The sequence below is a fragment of the Pagrus major genome, chromosome 10 (assembly GCF_040436345.1).
Source record: "Pagrus major chromosome 10, Pma_NU_1.0".
NCBI classification, from domain to species: domain Eukaryota; kingdom Metazoa; phylum Chordata; class Actinopteri; order Spariformes; family Sparidae; genus Pagrus; species Pagrus major.
In genome coordinates, this window is record NC_133224.1 from 8,431,458 (window position 1) to 8,451,192 (window position 19,735).

The following is a 19,735-nucleotide window of genomic DNA, read 5'->3' on the forward strand; positions in this document are numbered from 1 at the left end:
ACGGGATAACTTCAACCAATCAGATCACAGTACGAAAGCGCTAGCACCAATGGAGCCAGTTGGTAAATCAAATTCTTACCAAAGTCAGTCGGAGAAGAGAGAAAAGCCTTCAGTGGCGTTCTTCGCTCTTCTCTCAACAAAGTAAAGTCTCCAGCTCTGATATAATTGACGCTAGCAGCATCTACGCCTACCTCTTGAGAAGCCGCCATTGTTCTTTTCAAACTAACAGTCGCTTGATTCTCTGGTCGTCACATCTAAACCAAGCCTGTAGCCAACAGTAGTTTGTCATTGGACACTGATGGACTGTGGTTTGGCCAAAAGTGCATAGCTTGAAGCCTGGCGAGATGGATAACAAGGTAAGTACTTTACTGTAGGTCATAGTTTCTTAACCTTTACTGGCCTTTGGCATCATTTTAATGACCTTAAATTCTCCCGATCAATTTGACATTTTCCATGGTATTAATCATTTTTTATTCTGTAATCGCGAGCATAAAGGGAGCACCAGAGGCCAATTACATGGTAACACTGACACATTTGTGTCTTTTTTAATTTGGTCATATGTTCCAATTGAATCAAACATTAACGTATAGTTCTTAGACATCTCATCACATCAATCAACCCCACATGGTGTCCCATCTCAGATATCTTTGTATTGGTGCTTTAGAAGTAGTACTTAAAGAGCAGCACAATATTTTGAGAGATGATCACTCCTCAATCATTGAGCTTAAAGTGGAGGCTCCCAAAACCACAGCAGTTGTTTTTGAAGATAGACTACACATATGATTGTTAACCTTTCTCGGGTATAATTGGCAAAATTTTAGGGATGGAAAACTATTCCTAAAACAGGAGAGCAATTACAGTAAAATGCTCCCAATTTGGCAACCACTGACTTACTTACCACTACCTAATGATTTAAAAGTCTTCACTAAAGTCTGCCTGTGTAATGCGGATTTGTAAGCAGGCCCAAACTGAGCCCAGTTTGACGGAGAACTGCAACGACATCCAAAGTGTTGGAGAAGAGAGTGCGGACAGTCAGTTAATTGCCAGACACGGTAGGCAGGACCGGCTGTGTGTGTTAGCCTGACGGTTTCTGTCACAACACCATTCATCAAACTCAACAACTCAACCAGGAAGGACGAGAGGAGGAGAGACACGGAGAGAAAGAGAGGAGCTAATTCCACAATGTGATGCCAAGGGGAAAGGCTATCTTGGCTGGCAAATGAGAAACTCATTCAATTATCCCCTCGCTGGTTCTGTGTTGGCGGAACGAAGCGCTGAGAGAAACATTTTGGGCACTGACCGTGTTCCAATCGGACACGGCATTATGGGTAATTGGACAAGGAAAGCTGGTTTGATTGAGTGAGAGGAAGAATGACAGAGAGCAGTTACAGTCTGAGTGCCAGTTGGACGACAGTGGTGTCCGACGGGCTTGGCAAGCTGCCTCACGTCATGTATCGTGGGTTATTTATATTTATTACACTTTGTTTTCTATATTTACGGCATGTGTTTGACATTTTAAATAATTAAGTGATTGGTTTTGCTATACTCATTATGTCTATATATGGCAAATTTGGAAGGTATACACAGTTTCAGTGAAGTATGTCTGTATGTCTTATTCATAGAGGTTTTACTATTCCATATCTGACCTCATCTGTTTTATTTTGTTGCCACTGACAATTTGAATGGACCTATGGTCACGTGGTCTACACAATATGTCATATGCCCCTCTAGTGTAGATAGGGCACCATAGAGATGCCAGAGTTACAACTTCAAATTTCTAACTGCTATTGCTGCAGAATGCAGAAGTAGGCAAATACAAAAGATTCCCCTTAAATCTTACATCTGTATTTGATTCTCATGCATCGTCAATCTGGAATGTCCAGGAGCGTTTCTTTGATTTAGTGGTGTGATTCATTTTCTGGTGTACTTGTTTCTTCTTCAGTTAGTCACTTTTGGATGTTTTACAGGATGCCTGAAGCGACCAGAAAGCTAAAGTGAAAACACTCTTGCTTTCAGATTTAACCAGAAGTAGGTGGTAAGAGTCACAGTACAGGAATAGTTTTCCTTATTAGGAGTTTTCGGACCAAAGGAACTTTTTCATAGTTCTTAAGAACAGTTGGAGGCGCCCCCCACCTCTTTTTAAAAATTGTGACCACATTGCAAGAACTGGGAAAAGTCATGAGTGCTGTAAGTGTACAGTGATTGGTCCAAACGTAACAGCACATTGATCGGTTGAACACCTGAGCCAATGCAGAACTGGCAACCACCATTTTTAAAAAGCTGTGTCAAACACTGGCCATCTAAATAACAGCTCATAATGCCAGCCATAAAAAATAAGACAAAACACGGAAAAATAGGCCGGCAGCAAAGTCCAGGCTTTATTGAGTGTATATTCGATGTGACATTGCTAAACCAACTGCTGGACGGCTTACTTTTACTTCAGAGTTACTTTTTGGCGGTGCAAATGCAAACAAAAAAAAAATAGCTCAATCAATCCTCTCCTCTGATGGAACCCTTAATGACTGGTCAGCATGTATAAAGGAAAACCTGATACTTTACGTGGATAATCTTAGACAGCTGGAAAATGTTCTGCTGCTAAACTGTGTTAAGGCTCTGTTGAAAATCATGTGCAAGTGACATAAAAATCCATTTTCAACAAGATTACGCTGAAAGAGTGGAAGAAATCCCACGAGTTATGTAATAATTGTGACATTCATGAGATCATTGCCTCACTACCCGAGCACGGAACGAGCAGCCACAGCATCATCACTAAGGCCGAGCTTTGATTTTGAAATAAACAAAGGCAACAGTGTGGTGAAGCGCGATGCTTTTCTTGACTCCAGACTGGCGTGTTGAAAGTGCTTATACGCAGGGAATGATTTGGGGACTGTCGCTGGCTTTAAGCATCCATGAAAATGTATCCCATCTCGTCCAGACTTAGCTCAGACCACATTGTGGATACAGACGTAGCATTTTCCTTTGTTGTGTTCACTGTTGTTGCTGTAGCTGCGTTTCTTCCTCATGTTCATTTCTGTTTCCTCTCCTGAGGGGTTTGTTTGTCTTGGCACCAGCTACAGGTGGAGATTTCCTCTAATAGAGCAGGGAATTGGAGAGACTTCAGTGTTTGTAGCACTGATACATAGAGAGATTTCAATTTATTGATTCTCCTATTTATTTTGGACACGGCCCTCGTTGGTAGGATAAATTATATTAGACCTTTTAACATCAAGAGGAAGCTCAACCTGGGAGGTATTTAATCATATAGACTCGACTTGAATTGCCAGGGATTTCAAAACCTCACCATAAATCAAGAGAAATGTGGAACAGGCAATGATGCTGCTCACGCTTGTGCTCCAAGAAAACTAAAACACTAATACAAATATGCTGTTGCTCGGAAACACCTGCTTTTGGTGTTTGGATACCCGGAATCCAAATGGATTATATTTTACGCTTTTGTACTCTGCTTTGAAAATTAGTTGGTTGATCCATATCAGTTCCTGAGAGAGTTGGTTTCATTCCAGCACGCAACATTTCAAACATGAACTGATTAAAGTTGAAACGAGTGCATATTTTGCCTCTTTATTTGGGTAACTACTTGGAACAGGGTTTCTTACTGGGGCTGAAAACACAACTAACAGCTCCAGAAACTAAAATCTTGCACAATCAGACCTGGAGAATGTGAAAATCACATAAGAAAGCACACAAAGACATCAGGTTGTTGTCATTTGTGGGTTCATATACATCTACCAATTACTTACTTACTGTATAGTAATTAAGACAAACAGAGACATACAGTCAGACAAACACGTACACACGCACTCACCAAAGAAAACAACCCAATGGAATCTGGCACTCTCAAACTGTAACCTCAACATAGCAAGTGGTTTACTAATAGACCTACACGCCTTAGCCCATAAAAACATGTTATTTAGTTTGCCACTACTGCCTCTTGAAATAGTTTTGGTTTCTCCAGGTGCCAATGTATGACGCTTTTGGTAAATCCTAATCTAAAGATGCCAAAATAAATCCATATGCTTAGAGAATTTGTGTGATTTGTGTCTTTAATCACAAAGTTGTGGCCTTTTTTTTTCAGCATGGGGCAGCAATTCAAAAGTAAGTGATTGAACTGTAGCGACAGGGTGAAAACTTTAACTCATTGACACAGTTTATTGCTTTATTATTAGATTTATTATTAGATTTTCTTAGCAGTACCCTTGACACAGGCCAAAAATGTTCAAGGATGAGGTTATGTTTCAAAAGTTTTACTCACATCATTTTTTGTCTCACTCGCCATCTTCCTTCCTCACTGCCTATCATCTGATGTTTCATCGAAAGTAACATCGGCAAGTGATCAAAAGAAAAACACCCACATTTTAATGCAGAAATGTTTAATATTATACCTTTAAAACCAATTTAAAAGGATCCTTAACCAAAAATGTTTATGTTGATGTAAAGTTTATTCGTGATCTTGGTAACAGCAGTTGGAAAAACAATATACTAGCTATTCTGCAGCCTTCAATCATATCATACAATCGTGTTTTTCTTTTTTTTGTTGGCCACTATGCGAGCACCTTAAAGTGCCCAAAATAAATACACATTTGAACACCGACATCTCCATTTGAACTCAGTAAATTCCATCAACTAAAGATCACTGAAGTGTTCAAAAGGCTCTAGAACTGCTTCTAAATGGTCTTTGTGGTTTGGTGGGGAGATTTTTTTTTTTTTGTCAACGACTGTTTCCAAGGACAAGAATCAACTTTCAATCCCAAATTTTGAGTTAACGTGGCAGAGAACTCCTCAATGTGCTCAGAAAAATTCAACCATTTCCGAAGCACTACATTTCCACAATAACTTGGTAACCCCAGATGCTGAGCAAGATCGTGTTGACTCTCAAAAATCAATATCGGAATCAAATCCAGTGGTGGTCTATTGAATATAGTTTCATCAAAAAATATGTGCGAGACAACCTACTTTTGAAAGAACCATGGTTTCCACAGCATGGTGGCCTAGTGGAAACACACTTTTCCAGTAGGATCAAGAATCCACTGTTTTCTAATGATATTCATAGTCGATCATGGCATTTCAGTGCAGGCCACTAAAGCTGCTGACAGTCAGTTCCTGTCCTTGCTGACGCCTCGCTGACCTCTGACCCTGCCGACAGAGTACGTTTCTTCAAAGCGTCCTCATCGCTCCGTTCTGAATTTCCCTCTGTACCTCTCCACCTCAACACCCCACCCCCTCGGCTTTCATTTATCGCTTTCACACACACATACACACACAAGGCCGGTGTCAGCAGCACCTATCAATCGCTGAGCAGTATTTTAAGTAAGAGGGATTCTGTGTATAGGTGTGTGCGTGCTTGTGTGAATGCACACTCAGTGGAAAGAACACAGTGTGAGGTTAAGAGAGCGAGCATGATGTGTGTAGGAAAGTGAGTGTTCACAACCAAGTGTGTGTAGGTGTGTGCATCTGACCGACCAAAGAGACATTTTATTTTAGCATCCAGCAGTGAAGCTAATTTTAGCAATTTTTGGCAATGTTGCATAAACTAAAATGTCAATTTGAAGCATTTCAACGATTAAACACGCTATGCAAAGTGTCATGTAGGTGACAGTGATTCACTATTACACTAACCACCACTCAAAAGATTAAAAAAAAGTAATAATCCATCAATGCATCACTGACCTTTTTCACAGTAGATAGTATGACATGTCGTATCATGGGAAAAAGGTGTAATAGAGAGAAAGAAGTGTAAGTGTCGTCAGGAAAATTGTTAAAATTGTCCAAAAAGTCACAGATCTAGACTGGTTTCAAGCTTCTGAATATTTATCCACATTTTTTTCAGTGATTGAAATAGATCTAATGTTATGATCACTGGCGGTTTTTCCCACGGTTATAAAACAACGAAAATAATAAGAGCTTTGTAGGTGTGATCCTGGACCGGAGCCACAATTTTGTTTCCAGACAAAAATGGTGAAAACCATGAATAAAGTTAATGCAGCTCTCCTTAAGTGACTCATAAAGCACCAACATATTTCTTTGATCAACATGAAAAACATTAACTGCTTCTCGCAACCACTAATGATAAAAAAATCATACCGTTTCCATAGAATAGGTCGCATTGTCTGTGCACGGAAAGATGGAGGTATGAGAGAGTGTAGCCGTGATTCATGTTTGCCCAACGGCGGCTGAAGTGGTGAAATCCTCCCTTATAAGTGAACAGCAGCTCCAAGAGACTCCCCACTTTGCAGATCTGATTTTTATGACAGGACTTACACTCTTCCTCTCTGCAGCCATTAAATTAAAAACCTCAACTCAGGGGAACAATTAACTGCAGGGGTGACGTGCAAAAAATGACACAGTGACGGATGCGTAGGGCCGATTTGGAAAGGTCTGAAATTACATTTGTGTCCGTCGGGGGCTTTACTGACATCTGTGTTTTACAGAGCCGGGAAGTGTAAAGATTGTCCTCCCCAGTCTCCTGTGCTGAGCTCCAATTACCCATATTTCTAAAAGGAGTAGAAATATAGGCAGAGGATAATTGTGACTAAAGTGTTGTAGGTAGCAAGAGAATAGTTTCTTTTGGGCCTCAGTTGAAAGACGAAGTGGTGTGTGGTAATTTCCCCTCTGGCAAGGTATCTGCCTCCTGATGTATGTACCAGGAGAAAACTGGAGAACAAGAATTAGAAATACATTGAGAAATGACTAAAGAAACATTTGTGTGAAACACATTCACTCATCGCACAAGTCCCACTTTCTTAAGTACAGTGAAGACAAGGAAAGATGTCACAAATGATCCACAACCGCAGAGCTACAGTCAAGCGTCACTAAAAATTTGGCAGAATGATTGTCCCTTGTGGTGTGGAGAAAGTGAAGGATCTGGGTGTGTTTTCCATCTTCATACCAACAAACTTTTGGTTCTCCGGTTTAGATATGCATCCAGGAATCAGCACAAGGAACATGGAAACTTGATGTGTAAACTACTAACAAAAATTTGACTGAAAAATGTATAAAAAAAACCTTTCGCACATCAGTAAGTTGTGACCTATCCACATTAAATACGGTTTCTTAGTTACAATTAACAAACGCCAACAAAAGCTGCAACTAACAATTATTTGATTGTTGATTTTTGATTATTTTCTTGAGTAATCATTTAGTTGATTGGTCTATAACATCTCAGACAATGGTGGAAAATGTCAATTCTGTGTTTCCCAAAGACCAAGAAGATGTCCACAAATGTCTTGTTTTGTCCACCACCAAAAGATATTCAGTTTACTGTCATAGAGGAACAAAGAACCAGAAGAGATTTACGTTTAAGAACCTGGAATCCGAGAATTTGGACTTTTTGTTCTTAAAAAAAATTAACTGATCGTCAACTGATGATTTGATTATCAAAATAGTTGACGATAAAGTTAATAGTTGATAACAAATTGATTAACCGCTGCAGCTCTAGAATATTGGTGCATGAACTTGTGCATTTTAGTTATGAAGAAATGATGTGTACTTTCTACTACAGTCCTTTACACGAGATTTATCAAATCAGTTGTGAGAAATAACAGAAAACAATTGGCATTGGTAAAAGAACCTGGACAAAACCCTGACTGTGCATCAGGATCAGTGGATCAGTGCATCAATACACTCCATGTTGTTTGCACTGGCCTAAATCACATAATTTTCATCCTCTAATTCTTCCTCTAACTGGAGTCGCTGGTTTTGGCCGGAGCAAAGCCCAGTTATTTGACCGCAGCAGCCTTAGCTCAAGGCCAAGTGGGACACTCTCCACAGTGTCCAAACCAGCACAAACTGTGTACACTGACATAGCAAACCCCTCGAGGCAGGAAAGTTAGGGGTGACGCAGAGGAAGAAGCGGATACAAACAGAAAGAAATAAAAGAGAGAGACAGATCACCTGGAAAACAGCAGTCAAAAAGACAGCGACTACAAAGTCAGCAGCTCCAGGAGCCAAATACTTTAATTTACAACCTTTCAACACAGTCTAGGATAACCAACCAAAGACTGATTTGGGGATATTTTCACATTAAGATTTCAGACAGACAGACAGGAAAACTGTTCAAGCAGTCTAAATTTCTATGCACACATAGAAAACGTACAAATGGATGCGCACATGCAAGCATTTCCAACAGATTTACATCCTCTGTATTCATTTCAAATCCATTCAAAGGCACTGACGGCTGCCAGCTCATTCAGGATGTATCCGACAGGCATCAGCTTGTCTAAACAAGGGCTTTTCAACACTTAGTTAAACAAGCTAATGAAGACTATAAATGTATACGTGTACCCTAAGTGCACTGAATTGGTAGAAATGAGGTGGTATTCCCCGAAAACTGTTCCCAAAAAATCAACACTAGCACTTGTCTTGGCCATGAGATGGCAAGAAACCTGAACTTAGGTTTTCTAAATTTGTGTTGGACTCTTCGATGTTCCTGACGGGGTGAAATTGCCAATATCCTACGATGAGATCAAAAGACGATGAGGAAGGATAAAGGTGGTCGAAGGACATAGCCTGGTCTTACACTGCCAAGTCCAAGGCTGCTGTAGGGAATACAGATTGAACCAGGATGTTTGGAGAGTTGTTGGAGGAAACCAGTGACCTTGGACTGGGCTATACAAAGTCTCTGCTGTTGAATGGAAGGGTTTTGTTCCTAATGAGATATCCAGCGTTTGGAAAATCTATTACAAAATGGTTCAGAACAAAAAGACTGACACAGATTGAGGTGCTTTTTTAGAGATTGTACACCAGCGCTTGCTTGACTTGCTTGAAAAAATGGCACATTCAGAGTCAAGATAATCAGCATTTGAATTACTTTTTAATTACTTTACTTACTAAGATAAGAGACTGCAGCATTACTAGCAGGTGGGACTATTTCAAAGAGATCTTTGTACGCATCCAATTTTCAGACAGGTGGCTCATATTTGGGCCATGATCAGTCTCTTTTAAGAAGAAGAAGATGAAGAAGAAGTAGAAGAAGAACATTTTTGACCTCTCTACACTAGTGAGCTGCAGATGGACCTGTAGCCATGACTCCTGAACTCAGCCGACCTCTAAGCCTTCATATCTCTGCCCTACCATGCTGTCTGTCAACACTTCTCCGCAGATATGTGACAGTCAGGGAATTCAAAGGGTTTGAAGTTATCGATACATGGGTGACAGCCGCTGGAGAACAGAAGGATCAGTTGAAACCCAGCTGTCGACCATGTCTTCATAAAACAGTTATTCCAGAGAAATGTAATAATCTGATGAGAAACAGGTCCACAATATGTTCAGGAAAATTCAAATTAGATCATGGTTGTGATTTCTGTTTCCTTTCATCTGAGGTCAGTTACATCAGGCCGGCATGCATGTTACGTTGTGTCTGTGTTTGTGTGAGATAATGGTGACTGAGGAGGCCTCGGGGTCCTTCCAGACGTTCAGAGGTCGGAAAGTAGGCCCCCGTTTCTGGAAAATATTCGGTATCCATTTCAGAGAGGAGGGCAGGGGTGAGCAGAGTGTGACGAGAGAAGGAACAGGAGCGCACAGGACACTGTTAAGTAACAAAGGCAAATACTGTCTGTCTACAATTCGACATAGTTAGACAGAGTGCTGTTTAACCACTGTATAAGGCAGACTGTATGCTTTTTGAAGTCACGGATGGTGAGTTATGGAATCATTTCCTGTTTGTTGGAAACTCAGAGACAAATCCATCGAGTTGATATGATGAACTTGTCTTGTCTTTACACATCCGGCAGTTACGGAGCAACATTCATTCATTTGGAGCAGTCTTTCTGGTGAAATGGTGAATGCAAGTCCAATATTTACTCTTCTTTTAGCTCCGTTTTTGTTCTCTTCCCATCACTATATCCTTCTAATTACTTGTTTTGTTTGACTAATTTTCCTTAATCTAAGGTTATTTAATTTATCGTCACAAAAAGACAAAAGCAGCAAACTGTCCGATTTGAAAAGCCTGAACAATTATTTAAAATCAAAATGTTTTGACTCGAATTGTCAAAGTTAAAAAAAACAAAGGCCACAGTTTATTCCCCCTTTCAAACAGAAGTATAAATGATGACAATACGACTCCGTCAAAGCATTTTGCGAGGAAAAATGCCCTGGTAAAAAACACTCGAGGTTGACAGACAAAGTTATGAAAGAACAGTTTTCTGTCAGAATGATTCAGTATGAAGAGGCCCAGAGGAGCAGAACTTGAAACTAAAGCATTTCTTCCTCCGAACCCAAAAACGTACACTTAGACACACAGATACGCACACTGAAGCACACACAGCCATGTTGAGTCTATTGTCTCCATCACCATGACAGTGTCTGAATAACTTTCCCACTGCACCCTGAGCACAGGCGCCAGGTAAGCATCCAGTGAAGTGTGTGTGAGGAGTGGAACTGTATATGCACTGTTTCAAAATTGGATAATTTTGAGGAAAAAAGGCGCTCCTATTTCAATATTTCATACTGTACATATTCAGGCCATGGGAGTAAAGCAGGTTGTGGGCCACTGTTGGAAATCAAGAGTCATATTAAGATATCTGCTTACAACAAAATTACATTTCAGATATATCATCGTCCGTGTTTTAAAAGATTTGGGTCTCTCAGGAAGCACCTACTTTCCAAAACCAATATACAATGTAATTAAGTCAAATCCTTTATATATTCAGGCATTATATAACTAAACACTTAAGAAATAGTTGAGGAAGAAATAGAAATACAAGCAACGAATGGGAAATTTGTGAGCCAAAAAGATGAGTCAAATGCAGTAAATCCTGGGTTAACCACATGATGATTATTGGGATAAGAAAGAAATGTTTTCTGCTACACAACATTATCTTTAATTGTTAGACTTTTCTAGAATGATTCCCTTTTCTTGTGAGACACTGGATTGACTCATTCCTTCATCTTTCTGAATATATGCAAATTCAACAACTGGAGACATCAGCAAAATCCCTCGCAGGTTAATACATGCCATATTAAACTTATGACAAGATGTCACATGTTGACGTTACAATGTTTTTAAGGGGACACAAGTTGAAACCATTGGTCCAGTTGACTGTCATAAAGAAAATTTCAAGCTTAAACTTGCAATTCATAACCATCACTATGCAGCATTAGTTTGAGACACTCCATTAGAGATAGAATAATATGATCGATTAAGCGTTAATATCATTTTTCAGGGAAAAATGGCAGAATATGCTGACTCTCAAATATGACGATTTCCGGCTTCGACATTTTGTGATTAATCAATTATCTAGAAAGTAACAGGCAGATTAATCGATAATGAAAACAGTCGTTAGTGGCAGCCTGAAACTCCATACATCATGTTTATGCCACCTTAAACTGCAAACTAACTAAAACAAAGTAAAACTACACAAAAGAGACATCATCTGTGCTGAAGTTCCGAGTTTCAGCTTTAAAAGAAAAACTGAGATAATTTTCCTTCTACAGTACTCATGTGATTATTAAAAAAACTGCTGACAGAAACAGAACACCACTTATCTCATTTCTGGACAAAAAGCAATGTGCGTAACCTAAAAGCTTCACTTTACTGTCCTGATTAATCGCGTCACAGATTAATGAGGTGCGATGATGACCCCGAGTCCACTGCAGAGTCAGAAATGTAAAGTCTGTTGTCTGGTGTCTGTGGATGTTCCTGTCTGGCCTCTGCCTTATCAGAGCTTTTCTGACTGTTAGGTGAGTCTTCTCCATCCTTCTGTCTCATCCAGCCCTGCCAGAGGACCTCTGATACTGAAGACTAGAAGGAGGCAGAAGGGGCTGAATAGAGGGAGACGCAGACAGACTGCGGGGGGAATGATTAAGGGTGAGATGGCGGGAAGTGGCGGTTGCACGGACAGGAAACAGAGACTTTTCTTATCATCTTATCACGACTGAGTCCAGCCTCAGGGACCAGATCAAAGAGGTGCACCTTGCTTTCATTTGTTGCAGTGGGAATTTGTTTGCATCAGCTCTTTTGTCTTCCTTTTTTCTTTCGTGACTTGATCCTATTTTATGGAGGGTTGAAGGGGAAATAAGTTGGAGAAATAGTTGCTTCACTTTCCTCTCCATGTAATCGCTCTACAGCGCCACTCCCCACTTTCTTACAGTGAGAGTTTAGCTTGAATTTAGTGCTGCAGAGAATCCACTGACTTGTTTAAAAGTTGCCCTGTGACTCAGCCAAGCAAATAAAAAACAGTCTGTGAGAAAATATGTTTTTTAGCAATGAAAAGGATGAAAATCAGCTGCCGTAGACGACATTTTCCAGCCTTAAGGTGATGGATGGTGTTCATTTCCCACCTTAATTTGCTGCAATCTACATCTCATTACCGGTTATACAGAAATTCAGGCAAAGACTCAGACTTTAAAACTTCAACATCAAGTGTAGATGTGTGTGTGCCTGCAAGTGTGTCTGTGTGTGTACGTCAGACAGTCAAGAATGTGATTGATCTCTACAGTACGTCTCCACAGGCCAAATATAAGCAACCTACACACGCCTCATTTAATCTAATAGACAATGTTTTGAAAAACAACACTGCATATTTTGGCTGTGGTGCGTCAAAGCTGACTACGTGACGTTCCCCTGCCTGACACTCTGCTGGGGAGGTCTGCAGCTCTGGAGGAGAGCATGATGGAGAGGCATAAAAATGAGATGAGGGGGGGGCCTCACAAACCAAGGCCTTAATATTTGTTTCCCTTATTGTGGTCTGGCAAAGCTTGATAAAGATAGGCATCATCTGAAGTAGAGCTGAATGAAGTGTGACTGACAAGTGTTCTCCTTCTCCGAGCAATAAACTCAGATGATTTGTACACTTCACAAAAATGTAGGCCTTCATTGAAGTTTTCTAACCAGAAAAACATGGTGGTTACGCTCGAAAAAAATCACCATCTTTCTCTTAAACTCCACCGTATCCATGGTAGTCGACGTCCAAATCACTATTCGAATGCTTTGCTTTTCATTTTGTTTCGGGGGGAGTTTTTTAAGAGAAAGGAGATGTGTGCAGCCGCACCGAAAAAGAAGCAAACAACTGATAAAGAGCGGCAAATGGAGCTTTGAAGTTTAATTAGCCTCAAAAACTGTCACATAAAACCAGGTGTGTACACATGACACAAACGCAAAGATCACTATCTGCAGGCATCCTTGCGAGACAGCGTTTCTGCTCTATGTGCACAAGCAGATGGGAGACAGTGGCTGAGTCTCCCCTCCTGTCCTTGTCTCTCATTAGACTCATTTTATTTGAAAAGTAAAGCCTACAAGTAAATTATGTCAAAAAGTTTACATGTCCAACCTTTAAATACTCGTGGGTAATTCTCACTGACGCTTCAAAGCCAAAAAAATGGTATTCGGGACAGCCCTAGAATACAAACACATACATTCTCATGCATGCACAGTCTAAAACACGACCTCTCTGACTTACCGTATATGATGACAACCATGTAAAGACATGCAGCTGGTCCATGAACTGTGAATCTGTGTGTGAATAATGAGCGTGAAGCTGTATGTTTTGCTGGTACGTCGGGCGCATTAGGAGTCATTGGAACTTTTCACTGGATAAGCAGAGGAAAATAACCCACCTGCTAGTCCAACTTATACAGATTTCAGTCCCAGAAACACACTGGCTGGCTGAGCAGAAAGCTCCCTTTATTAAGTGGCTAACGCCAGTAAACTACTGCACAGTCTGTTTCGACCCAGATTCAGGCAGAGCCTAACCAGCAGTCAGGTAAAAACATTACTGAGAATAACCACCAGAAAGAGCCACATACTTTCTATCAATTCCTCCACCCGTTTTTTTCCCTCTTTCTCCCACTTTTTTCCTCTCATTCTTCCACCGCTCTCCCACTCCTCTACTCTCGTCATCTCTCTTCACACGCTGCCCATCTGTCTGTGTCTTATGCAACTCTGAAGGCAGACTGACACACTGAAGCCGCCAAGTCCAGTTTAGCGCTTGTGTTTGTTTGCCAAAGCCGGGACTACCAGCAGAGAGCGAGAAGGGGTTTTTATCTGGCAACACATGGCAACCCGGAGGCGAATCTTCAGCATGAAGACAAACGATGAGACAAAAAACAAGCGATGGCTGGGATTTTTAACTGGCTATTACAGTCATTTCTCTGCCTGTATTTTTATAGCAGACGCTCGTATCCAAAGCAAGCTATAATAAACGCAACAATGGAAAAAGCCGTAATTCCTGGATCAACAAGATTACCAGCAACCAATAGAATAAAATGAAAGGCTTTGAGCCATACTGCCTCGAAGATATTTGGTCATGTAAAAGGCAAATGCATGGAAAATAAATTAAATGAGAGCTAAAAAGAGCAGGAAAACGGATTGACTGTTTGAGGGCAGTTACAGTAAGTAGAGAGGAATGGAATATGATTCAGTCTGGAGAAGGTGATGTGAACTACTTCTGTCTCAGGTAGGGAACAGTGGTGGCTCCACAGGGGCCTGAAAACGTTTACTGAAAGTCATCAATCAGCTCCTTTGAATGGCAGTCATTAAAGTGCTGAGTGATCTCATCAGCTACAAGGTTTTCATGTCTGACTCTGAGTTTGAGGAGAGACAGATCCTGAGATGAGACACTGTGAATCATTATGACAAAGTGCTGCACTCTTAATAAACTCATAACGTCTGACATTTACCCTCATCTACATTACATCAAACGCAGAGACACAGAGGGATGGTGCTGCTTTACATCAGTACAGAGACAGAACGAGCTGGGTATCTGACCTAAATACTTTGAGGGACAGATCTGTATCAGCGTGTGTTTTTGTATTTTTCATTTTTATTTATTTTTACATTTTTGTTTTCAATTAAGTTTAGTTTATGTTAGTTTCCATTGTTGGTTTGCTTGTTTCAGTTTAGTGTTTATTAGTTTCAGTATGAGTTTAGCTTTGTGGAGGCAGCTGACGCACAGTCATGTCTAAAGTCTAAAATAGGTTTTTTTATTACAGTTCACTAAAAATATTTTTGTAGTTTTTAGTTTAGTTAGAGTTAACTACAATAACCTTGATTGTAGGGCTGCAACAAAAGATTATTTTCCGATTGATTCATCTTCTGATTATTTTCTATCTTAACGATTTATCAATTGGTATTTCAAATGTCAATTTTACATTAAATTCAGAAAATAGTGAAAAATGTCCATCCCCGTTTTTCAAAGTCCAAAGTAAAGTCTTTAAATGTCTTGTTCTGTCAGTCCAAACCAGAAGGTATTCAGTTAAATATCACATAAAACTGGTGCAAGCAGGAATTTTCCATATTTGAGAAGCTGAAAATAGCATTTTCTGCCATTTTTGCAGGAAAATTACTTTTTATTATATAAATAGTTGGCAATAATTTTTCTGTTGATCGACTGGTTGACTAATCTTTGCCACTCTTCTTGACTGGCACCAGTTTTTAAAAATGTCAAATGTCCAATCCCATCAGTCTGCTCTACTGTACCTGCACTACTTTCCAACACCAACAAATCCGACACTTCAAGCAGCAACTGGTTATGCCAGAGTACAATAAAGTATGCAGGATTTTAACTTTTCTCCCAAGGTGTCTTTAATCATTCTCCGAAGAGTGCCCCCTTATCCCATTGTCTATAATTAACTGCATCTCGCAGCTTTCTCTGACAGCTTGGCAGAGACTTTTTTGACATTTGATGTGGTCGGACGAAGCATGTGACACCTTGAGAAAGAGCTAGAGAATGGCTGAGTAACTCATTTGACTATAACCAGCCTACATTACCTCCTTTTTCAATCTTAACACATTAACTGTACATACTAGTTTAAGGTGAAATACTAAAAATCAGACAGTCCTGAATCAGAAATCATTTTGAAACCTACACAGATTGATGCTTGCTGTGTGATGTATTAGGTGAAAAGAGAGACAGACAGACAGCAGAGAGACAGAGATGAGGAGTGCTGGAGCAGCGCCCTGTCTCTACATGCACGCCCGGTGGAAAAATGTCTCTCTTAATGGATCCCAGCTTTCTGCAGCACTTAGAACAGCCAAGACCAGCCAAGGGAATAAAATATGGCATTATTATTATTATTATGCTGCAATTATCAATTATCCTCTCTCTCTCACTTTCACTGTCTTTCTAACACCGACACACACACACGAGCGTACACCCCTGATTTTCCCTTGAAGCCTTACAGGACAGAATGAAACACATGAAGGCACGTGTATGGGCAAAAGCACAAAATTACATTGCAGGCATACACACACCGCAAAACTCCCAGTTCAACACACACTGAGACAGTATCACGACAGTTAGGTCGGTACACGATGACAGGCGGATACGCGCCTTGTAGATTAGTGTTTGCAGACCCATCTTTTATGCAGCTAATGGAAAGAGATGTTCCTTTTTTCTCTTTCCAGTCAGATTCGGCAGGATGATAAACTAACCCAGAGATCAGACGATAAATCACAGACGGCCTGTTTTCCTTTGTTTTTTTATAACTTCGCTTCCTCGATCATGTGAAGACGCAGTTAACGTCAGACCGAATCTGTCAGGTGCGAGGTGGTTTCTGGAGCACCGGCTGATCTGCTGCGCCTCGGTCCGTATCTGCTAGGCTCATCTATCTTTCCAAAAAATCTCAGCTCTTTGTAGGCTGCACGTAGTTCTCCCATTACTCATACATGGCTTGAATCGGACTCTCACCATGCAAATGCCATACTGGAAAGAAATACAGGAGTATTTGATGGCTATGATAAGTGAATAACAGAATATTCCAATCAGACTTTGAATCAACAAGCCTGAGCAGCAGTACGCCCTGCTTTTCTTACTTATTTGGCTGATTTCGACTACTACATCACTTGATAAATCACCCAAAACATTCAGAGTGTTTGTGAATAACGATAAGGCACTAAAGTTCCCCCAGAAAGCCTTTTCTAGGTATTGTTGTGGTCTTTAGCAGCTGGGACACAGCCAGCGGGCTCCTTATCAGCACTTAACTGAGGAGGGCGAACTGAAAACCTGTCCTGAGGGCCAAGCTTTCAGAGCTAAGCCCAAGGATACGGTCCAAGGCTATTAGCTTTAAGCAGAGATGAATTGAAGGGTAAACCTGCCAAAACTCAGCTCACCTACCCCTTCTGTCTGTTAAACTAAGCTGACGTGATGTTTTTTATGATCCATGGTGAATTCTTGGAAAGGTACTGCTATGGCATCAAAGTCAGATAGGTTTCTGAAAATATTATTGTTAAAACAGGGATGCTGGGACTGGATGCTGCGGAAAGTTAACAAGCAGCTGTTTTATCACGTCTGTACCAATGTCAAAGAGGTTTTTCTGACTTCAGTGCACCCTGTCATGACATTTATTTTGTATTTTTGTCACCAAGCCATGATGTGCTTTCGTCTGTGTGGGTGCACCAACTATCAGGTAACTAAAAAATCACATGAAGGCGCTCGTGTTGCAGTACATCTTAAGATGTGTGTACACTGTACGATTCGAGCTTGTTTCTGACCCGATTTTGTAGCCGCTCAACTCATCTTAGAATTGGACCAAAATTCAGCTTTGTCAGACGTTGTTTGGACTGTCGCGACGACTGATCAACTGCTCCAGACATTTGGGTGAATTTCTGACATGTCACCAATAGTCAGGACCTCGCGCAGTTGAAGGATAGCCACGAGTCAATTCCCAACTGTCAGTACCTTTTTCTCTCACTGCGCCTGTGTGAAGTGGCAAAGAGAGGCCCTAAAGGCAGGCGAGCCGTGGCACCACCAATTGCCCTCTTGGATGTTTCCTCCTCCTCCGATCACAAGAGAAATGTTGGCAGGAAAAGGCCAGTAATCTTCACTTGCCTCGTAGCTAGCTAGCTTGTTAGTTTGTTGGTGCTGCTGATCGAACAGTGTGAGCTTTGGCTTTACATCGCAGACGTTTTAATGTTTAGTCTGAGTTGTAATCAAACAACGACATTAATAAAACTGTGCCATGTATGCCCAGCTTTAGCAAGTTTGCAGACCCCAAGAGCACCTGAATCTTGTCCTGTGTGTACTTAAAATAACGCTCGGTGCCTCGCAAAGCTCCAAACTGGAGGCAGATCTGAGGCATAGTGTGGAGGTGTGTGTTTATACAGGATCAGCCCCTATACCACCAACACAGCTTTCACAGCTGGGCTGTTTGGACTTGACGGATGAACTGTGCCATATGTCCTCAGCGCATGTGTGTGTTTGAGTATGTGTGTGGCTGGGTGTCAGGCAGCTCAAATCAACACACCATAAACAAGCTAACATTTTGACCCCACATAACCCCTGACATCCTCCACAACAAGTTCAGCCTGACGACCTGTGATGCTTCTATTTAAGAGCCAAAACTGTCAGGAATAATGAAGTTAGTTAGAAGGAGTATTGGACAAAACCTTATCAGTAACACCCAGAAAACTTCATCTGAGTCACACCGCTCAACACTGAACAGACCAACTACAAATTCTTAACTTGACCTATGTGTCTAGCAATTTGTTCCACTTATCCAAACCTAATTCTCAGTGTTGTTCATGCAGACGGTACATTTTTGTGTGTGCACAGGTTGCTAAGTGCATGCATCTGTGTGTCTCCTAATGGTATTTTTATCACTGGAAACTCCTGAACAATTAGCTGACAAGTGGCTTCCCCTCGCTATCTTCTGGGGTGTAATTTAGAGGAAGCAGGAGCAGCAACAGCAAGGCCACGCAGGGCCTCATTAACATCAAGCTTACTGAGGCACAATCACTCCCTGCACACACAGCAGGCTGCAGACGAACTGACACACACATACAGACACTGTGCAGACACACATGTAGTAAAGGTTTTGGAAAGGCAAGCTCAGGACACACATGCCTAATGTTTGCTTTATCATTTGGTGTGACTCACCGCTGCCCTCTGGAAGGCTCCTTTTGTGTAGGTGCCCCCTCCTCTGTAGTTGATGGCCGGGATCTCCTGGTTGAACAGGGAACACTTGTGCTGGTGGGACTTGGGCGCTGAGATGTGGTCCACCCTTGTCACTACGTGGGTCTTGGATGAGAAGGTGACCAAGGCCACCCGCGTGTCCTCCGGCGCCACAGGGAAGTCAGACAGCATCTTGCGTACGAACCTCAGCTCACTCAGGAAGTTGTTGGCCCCCACACTGGACGACTCGTCCACCAGGAAGACCAGGTCCAGGCAGGAGCTTTTTTCACGGAGCTCACGGACGTTTCTCTTAAACGCCTGGCCAAGGCGCTCCACTTTACTCTCGGCACTCTCTGACAGGTTGCCCGCTGAGGAGGAGGAGGTTACGGGTGACATCTGCCTGGACCGGCGAGACTGCAGCTTGGGTTGGGACTGTTGGGCAGCCGGCCAGGCTGTGGTCCATACATCCAGGATGCACAAGACCAAAAGGCAAGTAGTCCATGATGGTGTTAAGGAGTACCTTTGTAAAAACATAGTGACAGTCAGCACAACACCTGCGCTGAAGGACTTTGTAGGGAAAAAAAAGAAAATGTGGATCCTCTTCTCAAGAGGAATTCAGTGAAGATAAACGTGTCCTATGCCTGCGTCAGCATCCAGGATGACACACAGCAACAGTTCAGTGCAGAGTTCCTCAATAGCATTGCTGAATGAAGATGTGGATTCTTGTCTTTTCATTCAAAATGTGCCTCCGTCCATCCGCCTTTTTCTCTCTCCAGTGGAAGAAAACTCCGGTCCCGTCTGGAAAAAATGTTTTGACTTGCTCCCAAGGTATCTGCCTGCCTGTCTTTTCTACAAAAATAACTCAGGATATCTGTCTTTCTCCTTGCTTTTTG

At 41.5% G+C, this 19,735-nt stretch overlaps 1 protein-coding gene across 1 annotated transcript in view; it reads right to left on the bottom strand.

The window, feature by feature from the left end:
• The window catches only part of svep1 (sushi, von Willebrand factor type A, EGF and pentraxin domain containing 1), an 88,941-nt gene extending 69,532 nt beyond the window's left edge, over positions 1-19,409 (bottom strand). The window contains exon 1 of the mRNA XM_073474577.1: positions 18,828-19,409. Coding sequence (XP_073330678.1) covers positions 18,828-19,376 — 549 coding nt within the window. The 5' untranslated portion in view covers positions 19,377-19,409. The remainder of the gene's footprint in view (positions 1-18,827) is intronic.
• Positions 19,410-19,735: the final 326 nt, after the last annotated feature.